Source organism: Sitophilus oryzae, unplaced genomic scaffold, assembly GCF_002938485.1.
Source record: "Sitophilus oryzae breed Bouriz unplaced genomic scaffold, Soryzae_2.0 scaffold_1502_pilon_pilon, whole genome shotgun sequence".
Taxonomy (NCBI): domain Eukaryota; kingdom Metazoa; phylum Arthropoda; class Insecta; order Coleoptera; family Curculionidae; genus Sitophilus; species Sitophilus oryzae.
Window position 1 is genome coordinate 286,215 of NW_022146173.1, and position 22,363 is coordinate 308,577.

General features: G+C 31.5%; 1 protein-coding gene across 1 annotated transcript in view; it reads left to right on the forward strand.

The window, feature by feature from the left end:
* Window positions 1-3,550: 3,550 nt before the first annotated feature.
* The window catches only part of LOC115878205 (protein yellow-like), a 40,856-nt gene continuing 22,043 nt past the window's right edge, over window positions 3,551-22,363 (forward strand). Inside the window, exon 1 of the mRNA XM_030894621.1 lies at window positions 3,551-4,236. Within this exon, the coding sequence (XP_030750481.1) occupies window positions 3,627-4,236 (610 nt within the window). The 5' untranslated portion in view covers window positions 3,551-3,626. The remainder of the gene's footprint in view (window positions 4,237-22,363) is intronic.

The following is a 22,363-nucleotide window of genomic DNA, read 5'->3' on the forward strand; positions in this document are numbered from 1 at the left end:
AAAATATTTAAACAGTTTTTTTTTATTTTTTAATGAAATAAGCGAACTAAATCGACAATATTAGTATCTGTACTGCAAAATAAAAACACTAAATCACCACAATACACCAAAACACTTTTACTTTTACACTGGACGCGCGTTTCGCTAACCATGTTAGCATCATCAGCAGATGATTATAAACTACAGTTAAATTATAACAGTTTATAATCATCTGCTGATGATGCTAACATGGTTAGCGAAACGCGCGTCCAGTGTAAAAGTAAAAGTGTTTTGGTGTATTGTGGTGAATTAGTGTTTTTATTTTGCTGTGTAACACCAAAGGTTCCAACCCTCAACTGTAATCTGTACTGTAATCTCTTTGAAAATTTGTTACATTTTTAAAAATAATCTAAAATGTCAATATTCCATGGGTATAGTGATAAATGAGGTCTAAATTATAAGAAAATGCCTTTTCTACGAAAACTTGAAGAGAAGGGTAAAAAATGGTATAATACAATTTGATAGACAATTAAATTTTGCATCTGACTCACGTAAAATATACAGGGTGTTCCATTTAAATTAAACAAGTTATTGCCGTTTAAACCTATTAATTATTTAATATAAATTTTTGGACACTCTGTATGGGCTAGTAAAATTTTTATTATTGCAATGCAATATCCGATCAATAAATAATCTTCAGTAAATATTTAGTATTAAAAACTTTGATATCCTTGGAGAAATGAAGCCTTAAAATTTTTACTGCAATTTCATAAAATTGAAAATATTTCAAAAAGGGTAAAATTTAAGTGTGGTAAACCTTAATCAAATTTACCTTTATTTTAATCGTAGAATCTAAAATAGAATAATATACAGGGTGTTTACCATTTAAAAAAATACAACTATAATATTTTTTACTTATTTGGGACACTCTGTATCTTGTAAATATATTTTTAAATTTAAGCTCTAGTAGTCCTTCAACGAACCCAAAACTTACAATTTGTAAAAATTTAATCGTTTAGCTACAATACTCCGTGTCGTATGTGGTGAACAACCCTGTATACAGGATGATACAAATTTGGGGTACGAGCTTTGGTATCTCGGTAACCATAATAGATACGAACATGGTTAAATTGGGACAAAGTTGCGCGTTGGGATGTTCACCAAGATGTCATCAAAAAAGTTTTTTCAAGGATTGCTGAGTTTTTCGGAAAATCAATTTTATTCTTTCCTGTCGTTCGAAAATCGAAAAACTAATTGCACATTGGCATAACCACTTTATTAGGGCTATCTGATAGTATTTTTAGATTTTCAAATTAGCTGATAATTTGTGAGGTACAGAGGTCAACTTAATTATTTTAAATACGGACCTGCATTTTTTATTTCAAGTTTTGAAAGAACTCGGTCTCCTAAGTACAATGATATGCCAAATTTAATATCTTTTTTCTTTCGGACATTTGAACACAATTTAATCGGAGTTGAAATAATTTTAAATAATAATTAAATAGTTGTTGTTAAGGTACCCAAAACAAAAAAAAGTATAAAGTATGGCATATCATTGTACTTAGGCGACCGAGTTCTTTCAAAACCTGAAATAAAAAATGCAGGTCCGTATTTAAAAAAATTAAGTTGGTCTCTGTATCTCACAAATTATCAGATAATTTGAAAATCGTAAAATACTCTCACTCGCTATACGGTCGCTTCTGCAAAAAAGACCATTTTATATGAGAAATGAGTGATTTATTATATAGATTTAGAAGACAATAAATTAAGAATTTTCTAAGAAGGCTTAGGTAGATGTAAGTGTAATTTTGTATTTTATTTACTACACCACGTCAATTCTATTTCAAAAACTAATAAAATATAATCAATTAAAATGTATTAAGTCAATGGACAATCCCGATACATTATTTGAAATTTCAAATCAGAGACATAATTCTTTATAGGTAATCAAAAATTTATTAGAAAATAATATACCAAAACATTCGGGGAAAAACTTTTTTTTTAAATTTATTATATACATAGGTTCTGGCTTGTTTCAATTACAGATGTCGGTTTATTATAAACTTAATAATATTGTTTATTAATAGCTTTTCTCTGAAATAAGAATACTGTAATTGATAGATATATTTACATTGTTTTATCTTAGTGTTCTCGTTTTAGTTTACTTTTTTTTTGTTAAATTATTTTTCTTTTATTTTGCAATAAATAACGGAGAAAAATTAAAAAAAAACGTAGAAAAATTAAAAGTATTTTTTAGCTTTTTTCATAAAACTTGTGTGATTGAAATTCAAAATTGAAATGTAAATCATTACAAAGAAATTGATTTTATTGCCGAAAAGAAGTTCAGTTATTTAGCTGCTTTCAAACCCAGTTATACAGGGTGAGTATTAAATAAGTGCAAATAATTTTAGGGCTGGTAGATCTCGATAAAAGAAACATATTTTTTCTTTTTAGTTTTTCAAATGTCCAAAATAACGGAGTTATTTTACTTTGAAAATTTAAAAAAAATGATTTTTTGCTCAAAATTTGAGAACCACTGGATCTTTTCTGGATTTTCTTTCTTGTAAATTTAATCTACTACCTATGTTGCCATATTATCATGAAATTATGTGTTTTTAACTAAAAACTAAAAAAAAATACAAAAATTTTTTCAAAAATTCCGAATTCTCAATTTTTTTTTTTTGCGAAAAAAACCTCAGGCGTGTTTCTGGGGTTGAACTATACTACTAGTTAAAATACTTGCACTTATTTCTGGGACACCTTGTATATCCTAAGACCTAGTGATTTTCCGCAGCACGGATCTAGCGATTTTCCCACTCTGCAGGGACCTACTGATTTTTCCACTACGGGGACCCAGTTATTTTCCTACTGCAGGGACCTAATTATTTTCCTACTGCGGGGCCCTAGTGATTTTCCCACTGCGGGAAACCCCCTAGTGGGAAAATCACTAGGTCCCTGCGGAGGGAAAATCATTAGGCCGTCGCAGTGGGAAAAACAACATTACTTAAAAATCATTATACTTAAATCGCTAGCTAACTGCAGGGACCTAGTGATTTTCCCACTGCGAAGACCTAGTGATTTTACCACTGCGGGAACCTAGTGATGTTCCTACTGCGGGGTTCTTGTGATTTTCCCATTGCGGGGATCTAGTGATTTAGCATTATTTAACGATAATTATTAACATTTGTTTTGAAACATCCTGTATATATTTAAAAAAACTAGTTGAATTTTCCAAAAAAAAAAAAAAAAAATATATATATATATATATATATATATATATATATATATATATATATATATATATATATATATATATATATATATATATATATATATATATTACCAGCCTTTTTAGCGCCTCACACTCATATTTTACAGAAACTGAATAGACTTTACGAAGTTACCCAAAACATTGTTTAAATTAACATCATCCATTATTTCGAGGTGAAAAAACCCGCCTGTTGTTTACACACTACAACACATACACAGAGAGAACCAGTCCAGTCCACACTCCCGATTAACATTTATTTAGTAATATATATATAATTCCACTACCTACCTCCGTATAAAACAACCACAACAACAAAATCTTCCTCAGTCCGCACACCTGAATCAAGCGGTTCACGTCGATAAAGTACTTTTCTACCATGATCGCGGTACGATCATTCTCGCTGGTACTGTTTCTAGCCGTCCTCAGCGGTACCCTAGCCAAATTTCGGGTCGTACGCGAATGGAACTACGTTAATTTCACATGGCCTGACTCGGAAACCTACCAAAACGCCTTCTTGCAACAAGGATATATTCCGGAGAATAATATTTTGGCTGGAATCAAGTACTTTGAAGGATTTTACTATGTAACTCATCCTAGAATGAGGAACGGGGTTCCTGCAACTTTGTCACGTATTCCTGCAGGGAACACTAACGATACTTCACCCTTATTCACCCCCTACCCTTCCTGGGAGATGAACAACTTGCATGACTGTGATTCATTGCAAAATGTCCAGAATATCGAGATTGATCCAAAGGGTCAAATTTGGATTATAGATGGGGGTAGGACAGAGACCCTAGGAAGGAGTCCGGTGGTTAAATGTAAACCAAAATTGGTTGTGTACGATATTAAGGAGATGAAGACTGTTTTCACTTATACTTTTCCGGAAAATGTAGCCAGTTTTAATGGTAGTTTCTTGTATGACATTGTGGTGGATGATACGGATGGTGGGTTTGCGTATATCACTGATAATGGAGGCAGAGATCCAGGTGAGTTAAATAAATTAATTTAGATTTTTTTTAAGTCACTATACAGGGTGAGTCTTAAATAAGTGCAAATATTTCCACACAGGGCTGGTAGGTCTCGATAAAAGAGACATATTTGATCTTTACCGTTTTTCAATTAAGTCCAAAATAACCAAGTTATTTTACTTTGAAAATTTAAAAAAAAAATATTTTTTGCTTAAATTTAAAGAAAAACTGGATTTTTCGTGAGTTTTCTTTCTTGTCAAATTAATCTACTACCTATGTTGCTATACAGGGTGTCCCAGAAATAAGTGCAAGTATTTTAACTGGTAGTATAGTTTAACCCCAGAAACACGCCTATGAGGGTTTTTTCGCGAAAATGTTTTTTTGAAAATTCGAAATTTTTTGAAATTTTTTTTGGAAATTTATTTAGTTTTTAGTTAAAAAACATAATTTCTTGATAATATGGCAACATAGTATTATTAATAATTATATTAAAATTACAAAATTTTTAGCAAAAAATATTTTTTTTTTGGAAACTTTCAAAAGTAAAATAACTCCGTTATTTTGGACTTATTTGAAAAACGATATAGATAAAATATGTTTCGTTTATCGAGATCTACCACCCGTTAAAATACTTGCACTTATTTCTGGGACACCCTGTGTAATCAAGATATTACGTTTTTTAACTAAAAATTTAAAAAAATATCTAGTTTTTTTTCGAAAAAAAAAACTTATAGACGTGTTTCTGGGGTGCAAAAACAGGGTGGCCCATTAGTGCGAGGAAGTCCAATATCGTCGTCGTTGCCGAAGATACGAAAAAAGGTTTGTACAGACGTTGCATATAAAGGAGCATATCCTAAAAATATTTTGTTGTTTACAGAGTGTGACATAAAAAAGTTATGATAAAGTTTTAAGTTTTTTTTTAAATTGCCCCCCCCCATTTTTTTGTAGATAACTGGATTCAGCATAAAATTCTGCATCTAGTACACTATTTTTACTTGAAGCACTCGGTGTTGCCATTCTATTACTTATTTACTAAAACTAGTTAAAAACATTATATCCGAAAAGTGGTAAAAATCTGGAGTGAATATAATATGTATCTTTATTAATACTTGGCTATATTTTCCTAAACAACAAGGATGACGGAATAAATCCGCGTAGAAAAATTTGCATTATCCTCTAAGTCGTATTTTTTATGGCCTCACCAATTATAATAATTTACCTACTTTTGAGCAAATATGATATTTTTGATATACAAGATATCACTCATCTATACGACAATTATTGGTTTAAAATAATTAATAATTACTATACTGGGTGTAAATTAATATTTAAAATGCTATATCTCGATTTTTTTTTAAAAGCAACACCATATTATTTTTCTTTCCGATGCAGAATTGAAAAATGAACATTTTTTGTATTTAAAGAGTTTCTAAATTTTTAACGGTTTTGCAGATATTCGAGGTATTATATTACATGGGCGCACGGTGGGGTATTAGCATGAAAAAAGTGATCGAAATTCGTAAAAGCAAATGTGTTTAAGATTTCCCAAAAAAAGATAAATGATAAGTTAAATCATGTCTGCCATGAATGGCGTTGCTATGGGTGTGTTTAGTTGCATTCATTCGTTTCAACGAAACGTCAAAGTTGTTACTTCTCACAGATAAGAGGTAAATGGCTAAATTTTATGTTTAAAATTATAAATTGTTGTTGTTCTTGTGCCCTTTTTACGTTTATATTGTTTTGATAGCTCAGCAAGCTGCAGGTGTGTATTCTACAAAAACGTATTATTTATTTTGATATTCTCTATACTAACGATTTTTTTTGCAACTAAAAGTTAGGCGTTCAGAAAATTTGATTAAATTTGTCACATTTTTATTATACTTAGAGATTTAGTTGCGCATTTCGAAGAATTCAGCATATTGTCTATATACGTTTTACTTAGTAAACATTGGGCTTTCATACAGTAAAATAAAATACTGCGACGTTTTGCGACTTTTTGCGACTTTGCTGATAAAATGAGAAAAACATTATTGGTTTCCTCTAATTTGCCAATCAGTGATATACTAATGCGAGGTGTAAATCGCGATGGCATTGTTGTGTACAAAGCGATCGCATTAGTGCCATTAGCAGTATAGCACAATTTGGCATTAGTAGCGACTTTAGTGGTATCGGCATTGCTCGCGGATCAGTCGTAGCATTAGTAGTATTAGTTGCGATATTACTACTGGCATTAGTGGCATTGACCATGGAAACACTAGAACAGTGATTTTTCTTTCTTTTATTAGAATCGAAGAATTATCCTTTATTTTGTTCATATTATTTCCTCTTTAATTGAAAATAGCAATAATTTATATAAGGTCTACATAAAAAAATTTCGATCAACTATCTGTGTCAAATACCCCACTGTGGGGCGGTGCAATTTAAAAAAAACTTAAAACTTTATCATAACTTTTTTATGTGACACCCTGTATACAACAAAATATTTTTAGGATATGCCCCTTTATAAACCATGCAACATCTGAATAAAACTTTTTTTCATATCTGCGACAACAACCGATATTCGACTTCCTCGCACTAATGGGCCACCCTGTATATCACTCCTAAACTCATTTGCAGTTTTTTAAGGCTCACCCTTTATAGTTAAAAGGGTCCTTTGTTTTACACGGTGTTACGTTCCTTGAAAACACCGTGTATATTGAAACAAACTTTTTATTACATAACTTATACAGGGTGAGTCTTAAATAAGCTTAAATATTTTAGGGGTCGTATATTTCAACCTCAGAAGCATGTTTTTTAATATTTTTTTATGAAAAAAACATTTGAAAAATTTGGATTTTTAGAAAATTTATTTTGAAAATTTTTGAAAAAAAATAGGGGGCGCTACCCTTATCACTTGGGGGGGTAAAATAGATAACAACCTATTCTCAGATCTACTTAACATACATATAAAATTTCATCAAAATCGGTTAAGCCGTTTTGGAGGAGTATGGTAACTAAAACTGTTAGATTACTAGCGTGTACCAGCGACTTCGTTCGCGTCGAATCAATCATTTGTAATGGTGATGATAAAGCAAAGCAAGAATTCCATTAACATACAAACTGGATAAAATTTTCTCACATTTATGTCAGCATGAAAAAAAACAATATGGCGATATTATTATATAACTTGGTAATATTCGAGGGGAAGTTTCATCTCGTTGGAATTTGACTCGAAAAATCCGTTTGCCGAAAATAAGCTTTTTACGTCAAGCAGTTTAAGCAGAATAGTGGTTAAGAAATTACCCAACTTTTTGGAACACCCTGTATGATGTTTTAAAAAATTTCAAAATATGTAAAAAAAACAAATAAATTATGCTTGTCCAAGCGTTTTCCCGAAAGACTGACAGTTTTTTAAATAACAAATATTGTAATATTTGAGGGACGTTTTCACCCTCTTGGAATTTGAGATTCGAGAAACCCCTCCTTATCGAACCTCTACACCCCACAGTCAATCCGTTTGCCAAAAATCAGCTTTAAACGTCAAGCAGTTTAAGCAGAATCGTGATTACTCAATGGTCATATTTTATGAAATACCCTGTATAAATTTATAAAAAATCTTAAAATATGTAAAACAACAAAATAAAATATACTTGTTTAAGAGTTTTTCCGAAAAACTCACCGGTTTTTAAATAAAAAATATTTTAATATTTGAGGGATAGTTTCACCCCCTTAAAATTCGAGTTTCGAAAAATCCCTTCTTATCGAACCTCTACACCCTAAAGTCAATCTGTTTTCCAAAATCAGCTTTTTACGTCAAGCGCTTTAAGCAGAATCGTGTTAATCAATGACCAGATTTTTCGAAATACCCTGTATACATTTTTAAAAAATCTTAAAATATATAAAAAAACAAAATAAAATATACGTGTTTAAGCGTTTTTTCGGAAACTTGACCGTTTTTTATAAATAAAAAATATTGTAATATTTGAAGGGTGGTTTCACCCTCTTGGAACTGGAATTTCGAAAAATCCCTTCTTATCGAACCTCCACACCCTAGAATCAACCTGTATGCCAAAATTGAGCTTCTTACGTTGAGTGGTTTGAGCAGGATCGTGATTAATCAGTATGGGATTTTATATATTAGTATAGATTAATTAGCAAAAAGGGAATTATCCTTTTATCAGTGGCGTGCATCAAACCAAATTAAAAATTCACGAAACAATATATCAAATTGAAATGCAAAGTTGCCGCTGCCTTATCAAACTACATTGTTTGTTTCTATAAATTGTGGGAAGAAAATCCTGTTAAGGTTTATGCAATTTACTGTTATGTAATGTCCGAGTTGTAGGTGTGCACTGAGAAGAATATAAGGACTAAAAAGTAACAAAGAATATGATTCATCTGCGTGTTCGATCGCAAATAATACAATACAAGGCTGCCGGCTCCAGTAACCCACGACACCTTGTTATTACCAACGAGATTAGAGTTAAGGTTTAAAGAATATTATATATTATAAGATAATTGAATCCTCAATAGATTTATTAATATTTTTTTTAATTATCTATAATAAGAATGCACACTATGATGGGATGTATCTCGTAAACCGTAACTCGTAATAATAAGGAGGGGGAAGTTAATCACCGCAACCTTATCTGTTAGCTGGATTTATAAACTCGGAAGTTGAGGTTCAGTTGAGGTTCAGTTGCCGTTCAAAATGTTCAACACTATGAAATGAACGCGCGCATTTATAAAGTCAGTTGGTCGAGAAGTTGGCAGTTCGTTTTACTTTCAGCGGAGTTCAAAGATGGTCAATGTTTATGTCGGCAGTTGCGGGCAGTTGGCGACCGCTGGCGACGTTCGGCGACAGCCAATGAATAAGCGCCTGTCGATCACGTGAAGCACAGTACGCCAATGCATTGGAAAATGACCCTTATTGTTGTTTCATTATTTCTGTTAATGTAATGTTTATATTTTGCGTAATCGTGTATTACTGTGTTTGAACTTTGACAAATACCAAAAGTATTTTTAAATCGATAGAAAAACGTTCAAAATTTTCACAAATCCAAACCTAACCTTCAACCGAAACTGACAGTTTATAAATGCAAAAATATTGAACCTCAACTGCCGCGAACATCCAACTGCAACTGAACCTCAACTGAACGCCAACTTCCGAGTTTATAAATCCAGCTTTACTGTTGGGACGGTATTTACACGTGTGGAAGTAAATCACATAGGGATCTTATTAAGTCGGAGTGAGAGAAATGCGACGGTGTGCTGTTGCGGCGTTGCCGGTGCCTTTCCCTATCAAGTAAAGTAAAATCACGATCGCAAACCGCCTATTTTTAAAAGTTTTTTTTTTTCGAAAAGATAACTAGATAAAATTATTAGATATGTTTCTGAGCATCTGAAATGGAATTATAAGGATATCGTTAGGGTGTCCATTTTTTATGGAGTTATATTTATTATTTAAGGGGAAAACATCAGTAATCGCGATAAAAACTCAACTTTTTAACACATAACACGCCATAACCTAAGAACTTAAGAACTGTAACTTTTTTTATTTTGATCGGATCTTTTACAATATGTTTAAATAAGAAAAATTCGATAAGGTTGTTTTTTTCCATTCAAAAATTTTAAACAACCCATCCATTTACTTTTAGTGCAATTTTCAGCAATCGTGTAGCTTTTTTATTTATAAAGACTTTCACATACACTCTGCGAAGAAAATATAGCAGAAATATTAAGAAAGTTTTTGAAAAAACTACAATCAATTATTTCTAATAGATTTCGAGATATCGATTTTTGAATTCAGAGTTCTAATAGCGCGACCACTGTCGAACACCAACTAAATTCCACTTATTTTTATCAAAAATGCCAGTGTTTCTAACTTGCACTTAAACATTTTTAAGTTTAGGAAAAATTACAACGACTCGTTAATAAATAAACAAATAAAATATCACGAGACGTAATGAAATCGTGAAGCTGAACACATGATGTACATTTCTCCCTAGAATTTTAAGTACCGACAGAGGTACTGATTGGATCGACCGGTCTGCTATATTCCCTTCGACGTCTCTTAACATTGTACACAGTTTCTCGGTTTATTTCATTCGTTTGGCAACGTATTTACTGTTCTTTCTTTGTTCAATACATTATAAACGTATTGTATTCTTCTTGCACCGGAAATCTGGACCCAAAACTAACCTTTGCCAGCCCTTAGTAGATCTATCGTGTCTCCCGTTCTTGAGTTATAACTCATCACACAATCTCAGAGCTTTGACAAAAGCCAGTGTCTGAAACGAAAATAATGTTTGCAATGAGAGATACAGAATTTTGTAACAATTTAAACTATATTTAATAACATCAACACATTTAAATATATCTAATAACAATAAAAATTAATAGCAAACCAAGACATGAGATTTTGCTACAGGTGTTCAACCGTCTTCTGTTATGGACAGACTTCTAAGTACTTCTAATTCTTGTCTAGATTATACGGCCAATTTAAAAATAAGAACCTTTATTCTTCCGCAAAGTTAAGAATCCATAGACACTAAGTCCGGCGGCCTCGACGGTCAACGGCTGGGATCTTGGTTAGCTATTCAATTATTCTCGAAATTCGCTGCAAAAATTTCCTAACATCAGCGTTCTGAGGTGGTGCCTTGCTGGAAAAATATGTTTTTTTTGAGTTCCATTAGAGGCAGATCATCAATAAGGGATTCTGTATTTCGAAGGGGACTGTAACAAAATATCAAGTTAATTAAAAATATACAGAGTGTTTCAAATAAAAAATCAATTTTTCTGTTGATAACTCTTAAATTATTAATTTTAAAAAAAATTATACTTACCAAACCATTAAATTCTACGTAAAAAGATGCTCGAAATATGTTTTCATAAAAATACAAAATTTTCTATACCAAAAAAGTTGCAGCAATTTGTTAGAAATGCTTATTTTTGAAAAACACCCCATACATCCGAAACGGTAACAGATATCGATGTGGGGTTTTCACCATCATGTTTTTGATAAAAATTGAGCTCCAGAAACCGATATTAGTTTTCGTCTATCTCTTATAGAAAAGGGTGTTTTCCTTTAAAAACTTCCAATTTGACCCACCCTGTACAACTAACTATTTTAGAGTTTTTTAAAAATACATGATAATATAAATAATATTAGACTACCTCCTTAGTCTTTTTTAATACTACTACTTTTATACCAGACTACTTTTTAATACCAAATTAATCATTTTTATTTTTATTTTTTCACCAGCAAGGCTCTCATTGACGAGCCGCCTATGCGATATTCCCACAAAAGTAAATGGCATATAATTTAATGTTTGACAGGATAAAGATAAAAATTTACAGAATCTCCTGGTAAAATTTACATTTAACACGGTTGAACCATTTTCTAGTTCAAGCACACAATTGTCACACAAAAATAGCAAAATTTCTCTGTAATTTACTCTAAATACTTTATTGTATTTTGAAATACGGTTAATTGAATTTAATCTAATTATTTAATTATTTCAGTAGGTTTAAGCAAATATTGTTGTGGTGTAGTATTACACAAATACCGAGTTGGTAAAACAAGTTTATTAATTTTGTAACTCAGTAACTAACTGCAGTTTTGGTCTATTATACTAATTTAATTTATTCTTAACACCTAAATAAAGCACTTGTTTAATTTATATATTTTTAAATAAGTAATTGCATTAAAATATCACGAAATAATATTGTCAATGTAATAAAAATAATACTTAAAACAAATTTTACTTTTATATTTATTATTTTAAATTAACAACTACTTAATTACTACGTTATATTTTTTCGTAAAACTTGGCAAGTCAAGCATAAAGAATATAGAAAAAAACAGCACCTTGAAGAGATTTAATTTATTTATTATTGAACTTGAATTTCAACGAAACACCAATACGGAAGAAGGAAAAAAGATTCTAAAAATAAAGTGTTAAATACTACCCGAAAACAATTCCAGATTATTAATTTATTATTAATAGTATAATTTAAAATAAATAACATTAAACAAATATTTCTAAAGGTTCAATGCCCAGTCTTGAAAGACAACTAAGTTGAACTAAGTAGATATTATATAGTACTTAGTATATAATATCTTTAATAAAGCTTATTAACTAATGTAATAAGCCATTAATATAATATACAGGATGTCCCAATATTCCGTGAACATAGAATTACTGCGTATTTTTGGAATAAAAATAAGTTCATTGGACACAATTCGACTGTACCAAGAAGAAACACAGTATATGCTTTTTTTTGTAACTATCATTTTATGTTGTCCCAAATCTATAATAGAGGATATATCCCTCTTTCTCTATTGCCTCCTTGGATTTGAGGTCAATTCCTATTTTGAGGACCTGACCATGGCCCTCCTCCCTCAAATTGACGATTCGCCAACTCGATATCCTTACCGAGCTTTTAAAAAATGAAACAAGAAATCTCGGGCCGCATTTAGAAAAAAACTAGTTGATGATGGTTGCCAAGAAGCGAAACGTCAGATTGAAAATCTAATAACACCAGTCTTTGGTGCAGGAAAAGTAGCATTGAGAAAGTGAAAATTTGGGTTTTCCCAAATATATTTTCAGAAGTAATGTGATTTATTAAATATCGGAACAAGGCATTGTATGGTTCAGATGGCACTGCATTTCTCCCTTTTAGTTATCTTTGTTTCTTTTCTGATTTACAAGATCTTTGTATTGTGTATACTTGCATATAACAACAGAGAATATATGTAACGTTTTTCGTCGGTTCCGTGTGGATAGAAAGTCACAATTTATTTAAACACAATTCATTTACACTAAGTAACAAACAATAACGATTAAAAGACTTAAAGAACTATATACAAACTATTTATAACTATTTAAACAAAAGATGTTATCGTGGGAACTATAATAAAAAAGAAGAATTAAAATATTGGGCAACCTACTGTAAGATTAGCCACGAAACATGGCTAAAATACGGGTAGTCGTATTTTAGCCATGTTTCGTGGCTAATCTTACTGTAGATTGTAAATAAAAAAAAATAAAGTAAATAAAAAGTTCACAAATTTATTATTTCAGTCAAATAACTATAAGTACAAAAAAATTTCACTGCCTCCTGGACTATTGGTGGGCCGACATCAAGTAGTAGGAGGACTTATTTTCTTTGCCTAATTTCTTTAGTTTAGTTAGAATTTCTCCAAGTATACTTATTTCTATGAGCATCAATCAGAATTAAATGGAAAAAATGGCGTATTACTTTTATGTCACGTTACTGTTATTATTATTATTTATTGTTATTGCGTTTTAATGGAATCTAAGCATAACAATATTACGTTCGAGAACAATCAGAAGTTCCGGTTTTTTAGTCGGCACAGGCACGGAATCTACAGTAATATTCGTTCCTATTCCCCAGTTTTACCAGCACAGAAAATAACGGTCGCGCGGCCATTTTAGAAGCTCATTGTTTTGCCGAATAATACAATGCAGTAGGACATAATATTTATTCAGAACCGTTAACTCAAGATAGACAATTAAATGGGCCCGTAATTGCGAAGTGAAATTTTCATAAAAAGAAATCTTACAACTTACAACAATGCAGACGATTTTAAATGTTTTAAAGCTGTATGTATTTTAAAAGGCTCTCTAGAAATGCTTCGAAATAGTAACGAGCAAATGAGAGACCAAGACCAAGACTTCCTTGGTCTTGAAAATCATGCATTTTTTAATAGATTTTACCAGATGCACTTTCTACATAAGAAATCTTTAAATAAATAGTATTTTTAGCAATTGAATCTTCCCCTAGGAGATGCGAGATCTAGGTGGTTGGTCGTTGGTGGGGAAGCTCCTACACTGAAAAAAATAATTTGTGAATTTAATAACAATATTGAGGGTTATTTCTTGCCACAGATTATTGTAGTAAATTTACCATCCGTTCTTTAAAAATTGTTTTTTTCATAGTAAATTTACTTTATTGTAAATTTATCTTTTAAAATCGCCAACTTCTTTTAATATTACTGTCGAATAACAACAAACATTTTATTATAGTGAATTTACAATTACGTTTGTTAACAACAATGTACAATTGTTGTTTGTGTTAACAAAGCGTTAGTTAATATTAATAAATTTAATAAAACACGTGTTTATACTTATAATATTTATTAAAAAGGTTAATAAAAAGTCACAAAACATAACTTATGTATGTAAGATACTCAATGCCATCTCTTCTTGTCTAGAAGAATCTGCGCCTAACCAAAATAGGAACAAAATTGCCATTAGATACAAAATAAAAAAAAACATGCAAGAGAAAGGTATCTAATCCAGGCAGTCAACTTACCAACTTAGAGACTATGGATGTATAGAATCCTCTACTCAGGTCTTCTATTAAATCTGTCCTCCGAAACACAAACTGTAAGAATAAATAATACTTAGACATATGTTATGTTGATATAGAGAGATCATGGAACAATTATGTTTGAATAAAAAAATCGCTAAAATTAAAATGCAAATAATTATGATAAATGGAGATTGAGATTGTGTTTTCTAAAAGACTGGCTTGATATTTACAGACACTAAATATAAACCATAATTAATATAATATAAACTACCAGTCAAATTAAATAACACAGCGATTTTTTACTCATTTTCAACAAGTTGTAACTTTGAAAAAATGGACCAATTTTGTTTATTTTTTTAGCATATTAAAGATCGGTTTTCGTAAATTGATCTGATTTTTCTAAATTTTGTATGAGATTTAGTTTTCTATGATATACATTGTGTTGCTGCTATTTTGGCAAAAAACAAAATTTAACTAGAATTATAAGTTCTGGGTATAGCTAAGACTAATATCTCGGGACGTATTTGGAATTTTTACGATAACTCATCTGGAATAAAAGATAATCAATTTTTACTCTAACTTGTATTTTTCTCTACCTTTCTTAAAGAGATAGCGATAACAAAACTGAAATTAACTTTAAAATTGTAGGATATTCGTTACTTTTACAATGTGAAATTAAAAAAACTACTAAGTTGCAGCTAAACTCACAGATTTTAGACACAAAAGAGTTTTTACAAAAATATCAAATACGTGTCGAGCTTTTATATTAACCTTATGATCTGTTAAGTTCAGGATATTAAAAAAAATAATTTTACTTTTTCGCTGGTCGTATTTTTAAGAGATCCTGTATTAAACTGCGTTAGTTAAATCATTTTTTAAATTTCACATGTAAAAAGTAAACGAATATCCTACAATTTTAAAGTTAATTTCAGTTTTGTTAGCGTATCTCTTAAGAAAGGTAGAAAAAATACAAGTTAGAGTAAAAATTGATTATCTTTTATTCCAGATGAGTTATCGTAAAAATTCCAAATACGTCCCGAGATATTAGTCTTAGCTATACCCAGAACTTATGATTCTAGTTAAATTTTGTTTTTTAGCAAAATAGCAGCAACACAAAAATTACAAAAATTACATTTCTTTTTTTCACGCCCTGTATATCATAGAAAACTAAATCTCATACAAAATTTAGAAAAATCAGATCAATCTACGAAAAACGATGTTTAATATGCTAAAAAAACAACAAAATTGGTCCATTTTTTTTAGTTAGAACTAAAATAAGTTAGAACTCGTTGAAAATGAGTAAAAAAATCAAGTAGTCAGGCGCTAGGGATTCCCCCTAGCGCCTGACTACACTAAAAAAAAGGTCTACAGGTGTCCATTCACATACAGTTTGCCGGCACTCCAGAACTGTCGATTTGTCAGTTAATAATTCTCCATTTTTATCTCTGTACGTTCCTAGACAGATCCTCCAGCCTCCAGAGTACCTCAAGCCAGAGACAAGCTCCTCGACTGTGAAGGACACCCCTACAGTATAAGGGTGTAAAGTGTAAACCCTCCTAGGAGGTGGATGTCCACTCCTCGGAGGATGAAATGTTAAAAGTTAGAACATTAAGTGGAGATTTAAATTTGCATGTATGCATATGAAGTATGAAGTTGCCAACGGCCTGCGTTCGTATTTGTACAATAAACACAAAAATAACGGTAGCAAACCCATTTTGGTAGCTTTTTGTTCTGACAAATTAAAACGTTGCGTACACCGTTTATTGTAACCCGTTATTTATGACACACATTAAATACTTTAGTCCGTTTTTTAATTAATACCTTTTTGCATCCGTGATGTAGATGGTAGCTATGTGTCAGGATGTAGCCGCTTTGAACAGAATATTTTAAATACTCCGTCGTATATTGAACTTCTTATTGTATAAGAGACGTTTGCTGCATGCCAATGAATGGAAAAAATTATTAATATTCATCTTACTAATTATTTAAATAATTTGTAACCATCTCTTAATCGTTCTATCTTCTTAGAGCGTCTTGTTCTATACAAAAGCGCAGCTCACCAATATACAGGGTGGCGCGGCGCCTCTCATACGCGGAAGCTCCAAGGAGAACGATAATTTATATCGAAATGAAATTTTGGCAGCATACGTAGGTTAACTGAAAGCATTTTATAAAAATATATAGAATTATACAGGGTGTCCCCAAAAAAAGTTACACATCAAAGTTGTGTTTTTTCTAATGGAACACCCTATATATCAATTGATTTTCGAATTCTAGGAAAAAAATAGGGGTGAGTTTTATTAAAGAAGCATATACCTGAAATCTAAGGATTTTAACATATTTCACATTTTGTGAAAATGAAGAGTAAATTTTAAATTTCGAAAATAACTACCTAAATTTTAGTTGATCTTGTATAGCCTGATATTTAATTACAGTAACCACTGTATGTTAATCCAAATTGAAATTTGACCAGAAAAGTTATAAAGGGTGAGACAAAATTAATATGGAACATTAGTGACTTTTAAACTCAAGTTACTCCTTTATTTTAAATATAACACCCAGTATATTATTCCGGTGGTCAATGGAGAATTTATATATCTTCAAAATATTATTAAGGTTGCCTAACTCTCAGACAAAGATTTTCCTACATATTTTAATTTTTATGATTTTGCGTCAGTAGATCTTTATTATCTTTATTATTTGAAAAAATCTAGGGTGACGGTGTGATATACCTTTTGTTAATTTAACAAAAATTAAAAATTGTAGAGTAAAATACTCAACGGTAATATAAAGATACATGTTTAAAACATATTTTAATTATTACAGAATTAAAACTAAATATAAACCTATAATTATGTGACAAAAATTAACTAGATGAAATAAAATGCTGAAAATATTTCCTTTCCTGTTAACTGCATAAAATGATGTCTTTTCAAAAGGATCTTTTCATTTTATAAGGCATATGTGGAGTTCCACCTCGAAAAGCAGCTATCGTTGGACAGACATTTTAGCTCGTGCTTATATATGCAAAGGGTAAATTAAATTGACTTGGAGATACCGGTGTATAACATTATTATTTGGCATTATTAAACGTTTAATGGTACCTATAAAATTGACCATTTAATAATGCCAAAACGAAAGTATGTAGTAACTAATGCAATTTACAAAGTTTTCTCCGCTAACAAAACAGTATAATCACATTCTGATTGCATTTGTAATGAATGCAGTACAAATCTTAATAGAAAATGTCTATATCTCTGTGGCGGATTCATCTTTTCAAAAAAATTCCAATGGGTATTAGTAAAAATAGCTATTTTTTGTAAACACTGCTGCGTTAATCCAACGGAGACCAATTTGTCAGCAGTGATTTACTAATAAACAAATTTGCCTTTCCTGAGCGGAGCGTCCGCGACGGACCGTCCGTCGTGTTTTTTCAAGATAGCCGTCGGACGGAGCATACGCGACCATGTGAAATTGTTCATATAAACCCATGGCAGATACTGTTACAGCGCTTTCAGATGGAGCGGACCGTCCGCGACTTCGAGCAAGTACCATGAGTTCATATGAACCATTTCACATGGGTCGCGTATGCTCCGTCCGGATGAGCTATATTGAAAAAACATCCGCGCGTACGGTCCGCTCCATCTGAAAGCGCTGTTAACAGCGTTTTCACATGCGACGGACCGTCCGTCGTGTTTTTTCAAGATAGCGTCGAACGAACTCCATCGGACGGAGCATACGCGCCCATGTGAAATTGTTCATATAAACTCATGGTACTTGCTCGAAGTTGCGGACGATCCGTCGCATGTGAAAGCGCTGTAACGGATACGAAAATGCTTAACGTTTCGGGAAGTACTTATATCTCTTCCCGTCGTCGGAAGCAAAAAACACATAGAACGAAGAAAAAAACTATTTAAAATAACTTAATACTATTTTACTATTCAAGAAATCGTTTTTTTTTCAACAGATACGTCTATAAAAAATAAAAACCGTTGACGTTCTGTTAAAATGACATTATATTATCAAGTTAAACTTCAAAATTAACAATTACTGTCCGATAACAATTATTATTTAATGAGGCAAAGCAAAATAAAACACTAAATCACAACAATACACCAAAACACTTTTACTTTTACACTGGACGCGCGTTTCGCTAACCATGTTAGCATCATCAGCAGATGATTATAAACTAAAGTACAATCTACAAGTTGAGCGTTTATATACTCACTCAGTGGGCACCGAGTGGGCGTGGCAAAATCTAGCCAACCGAGTCAGAGCGTAACAGTTAGATTTCCGCCACTAGAGTACTAGGAACAAAGAACTTGAAGGAATTGGACCGTTGTCTCTGTTCATACTATCTTTACATTTATTAATTCTGATGCTTTCATATGCATCTAATTGCCTGTATATTTGAGACTTGTTTAATTAATTTTAAATTATTAAGATCTATACAATGTTCTTTATCAACAATATGTTCGGCAACCCAAGATTTATCCGGTCTACCAAATCTTATCTGAGCTAAATGTTCTTTAAATCTAGTTAATATTGATCTTCTAGTTTGCCCAACATATTTCTGATTACAATCTTTACAAGAAATTTCATAAATACCCGACCTTTCCAGTGGAGGTGTTTTATCCTTTGGATTACCTAATAATTGTTGTAATTTATTATTAGCACTATACACAAGTTTATACACATTCTTAAAAATTCCCTTTAGACCACAGGATAACTCTCTATCAAACGGTATTGAAAAATATTTAGACGTATCTTTCTCCACTTGAAAAGTCGATAATGAGGTAAAACGAAAAAGCCTCAAACTTCACACAAGCTCTGACGTCACACAATTTGCATTTGCCTGCTACCTACCTAAACCACACCAATTAAGGCCCTCTTCAACAGCCTCTAGTAAATTTACAAGAACCAGGTGAAAATCTTTGGTAACCTTCTTGGCCATCCGACTGTCGCAGTCCCGTATTAGTTTAACTACTATCGGTGTGTGGAGCTCCATTTTTATCAAAAACATAATGGTGAAACATGATGGTTTCAAAAATGAGTATTTTTAACAAATCGTTGTAACTTTTTTGCTACGGAAAACTTTATATTTTTGTGAAAACATTTCCAAAGTACCTTTGTACGCAGAATTTAATGGTTTAAGTATATATTTTTTTAATTAATAATTTAAGAATCATCAACAGAAAATCTGATTTTTTTTATATGGAACACCCTGTATATTTTTAATTCATTGAAAAGAATTTAAAATTATTTTTCCAAAAATATAGCATACTTGATATTTTGCTCGATTCTTCTTCAAGATATAGAGTTTTTAAAAATTCGCCCACTTTGAATAAGTAGGCTTTGAACGGAGCCGCAATGCAAAAAAATTCTAGCTGCAAAACAAAAATAATATTTGCAATGAGATATGCAGAATTTTATAATAATTTAAACTATATTTAACATCAACAGATTTAAACTATATCTGATAGCAATAAAAATTAATAGCAAACCAAGACGTGAGATTTTGCTACAGGTGTTTGCTCTGTTATGAACAGACGGGACCGTTTTTGAACATTTCGGAATTCATTAATTCAGTTGGGGTGAAAGATACCCTGACATAACCGCTAAATACTTATAATTCTTGTTTAGATTATACGGGCAATTTTAAAATAAGAACCTTTATTCTTCCGCAAAGATAAAAATCCACTAAGGATAACAGACACTAAGTCCAGCAGCCTGGACAGCCAACGGCTGCGATCTTGGTTAGCTATTCAATTATTATTCTCGACATTGGCAGCAAAAATTTGTGGATAACTTCAGCGTTCTGGGGCGGTGCCTTGTCTTGCTGGAAAAATATGTTTTCGAGTTCCATTAGCAGATCATCAATAGGGTCCAAAGCCTACTAGTTAAAAGTGGCGAACTTATAAAAAATTTGTATTTTGAAGGGGACTATAACAAAATATCAAGTGTGCTATATTTTTAGAAAGACAATTTTAAGTTCTTTTTATTTAATTAAAAATATACAGGGTGTCCTAAATAAAAAAAACATCAATTTTTCTATTGATAACTGTTTAATTATTAATTTTAAAAAAATTATACTTAAACCATTAAAATCTACGTAAAAAGGTGCTTTGGAAATGTTTTCACACATATACAAAATTTTTCATAGCAAAAAAGTTACAGCGATTTGTTAAAAATGCACATTTTTGAAAAATGCCCCGTAACTCATAAACGGTACCTAACAAATATATCGATGTGCGGTTTTCACCATCATGCTCTTGATAAAAATTGAGCTCCAAACGCCAATATTATTTTTCGTCTATCTCCTATAGAAAAGGGTGTTTTCCTTTAAAAGCGTCGAATTTGACCCACCCTGTACATAAACAAACTAAAAAAAAAAAAAATATTTTTCGGCAAGGTCCGGATTTCAGAGCTTATTTGCCCGGAACTTCTAAAAACCCTAAGTTTATGTATATCTCTGGAAAATTTAACTTTTTAACATTCCTGACTCGCCACTTATAATTAAAAAATATGACTAATTACTAGGTATAATATGATCTGCTAATTAATATCACTGAGTAGTTAGAAATAACTGTTTTTTATTTTTTCCTTTCGTGAAATTACTTCATCGAATTAAAAGCGGTAGGTAATTTTAATGACACTTAAGCACGATCTTGCGAAAATTACCAGTTTTTTAGACCTTGAAGAGCGACGAGCGGTTTCATTTATTTATATTTTCCTCGAGGACAATTTAAATATAATAGAAAATGGCTGATTTGCATGAACGTTTGGAGAATTTTTATTATTTCCATCTCGGGCGACAATGAATACGATGACGAGATTGACTGTTAATGTGTTTGAACATCGGATTGTTTGGTTTAGAGACATGGTTTTTGACGTACGAGATGAACAAGAGTTGGAGGAATATTTATTGTTGCTGTTACATAACTTTATACAGTACAGTGTGTCCCATTTTGGTTGAAATCGTAGGGTATCTCCGTTATTAGTTAAGATAGAAGGGTGCGGTTTGAACAAACCTGTCCCACTTTTTCGTCAAACGGAAGATGCTACAAACAAAATTTTCATAGCCCTCTTCATTTCTGAGCTACAGGGTCTTTTCGAAAATTTTGCAATTTGGGACACCCCCTGTATCTCTGTTATTGTTAAAGGTATCGAGAAGGCGAAAACTGCTTATTGTAGAACTTTTTACGTAGAATACAGTGGCGTAGTCTGTTTTTCTACAAAAAAAATATTTTTGAAAATATGAACTAAAGTTATGTTTTTTCAAATGGAACACCCTGTATATTTATAAATCATATGATCTGTCTTGCTACGAGCTTCTCAAAAATATATATCACTCTATATTTATTTTCACTATTTACTGCAATATTTAAAATATATCATTTTCTTATTAGTAGGCCGTGATAAATAACAAAAATCAAAATGGTATTACTAAAATAGTCATACACATATTAAAATTTATTTGGGATTGATATATTTTACTTTTGAAATAACTGTTACCACTGAAACTGTGAATATATTTTTCTTTTTTTTATAACGGGATGGGTTTGCAAATATCTAAATCTTGAATTATTAAAGCATTTTTCAGGTGTTCGACATTGTTGTAGTGCCCACGATATATTTCGTATTTCAAAAATCCCCAAAATCAGAAATCGAGAACGGCGAAATCCGGGAATCGAGGAGGCTATCAATATGCGTTCATTGGTTCCAATTCATTGATTTGAAAAATAATAATTTAACAGTATTCTAATATTTCCATAGTTATGAGGGGGAATGTTCCCCATCTTGCTGAAAGTATATTTCACGTAAA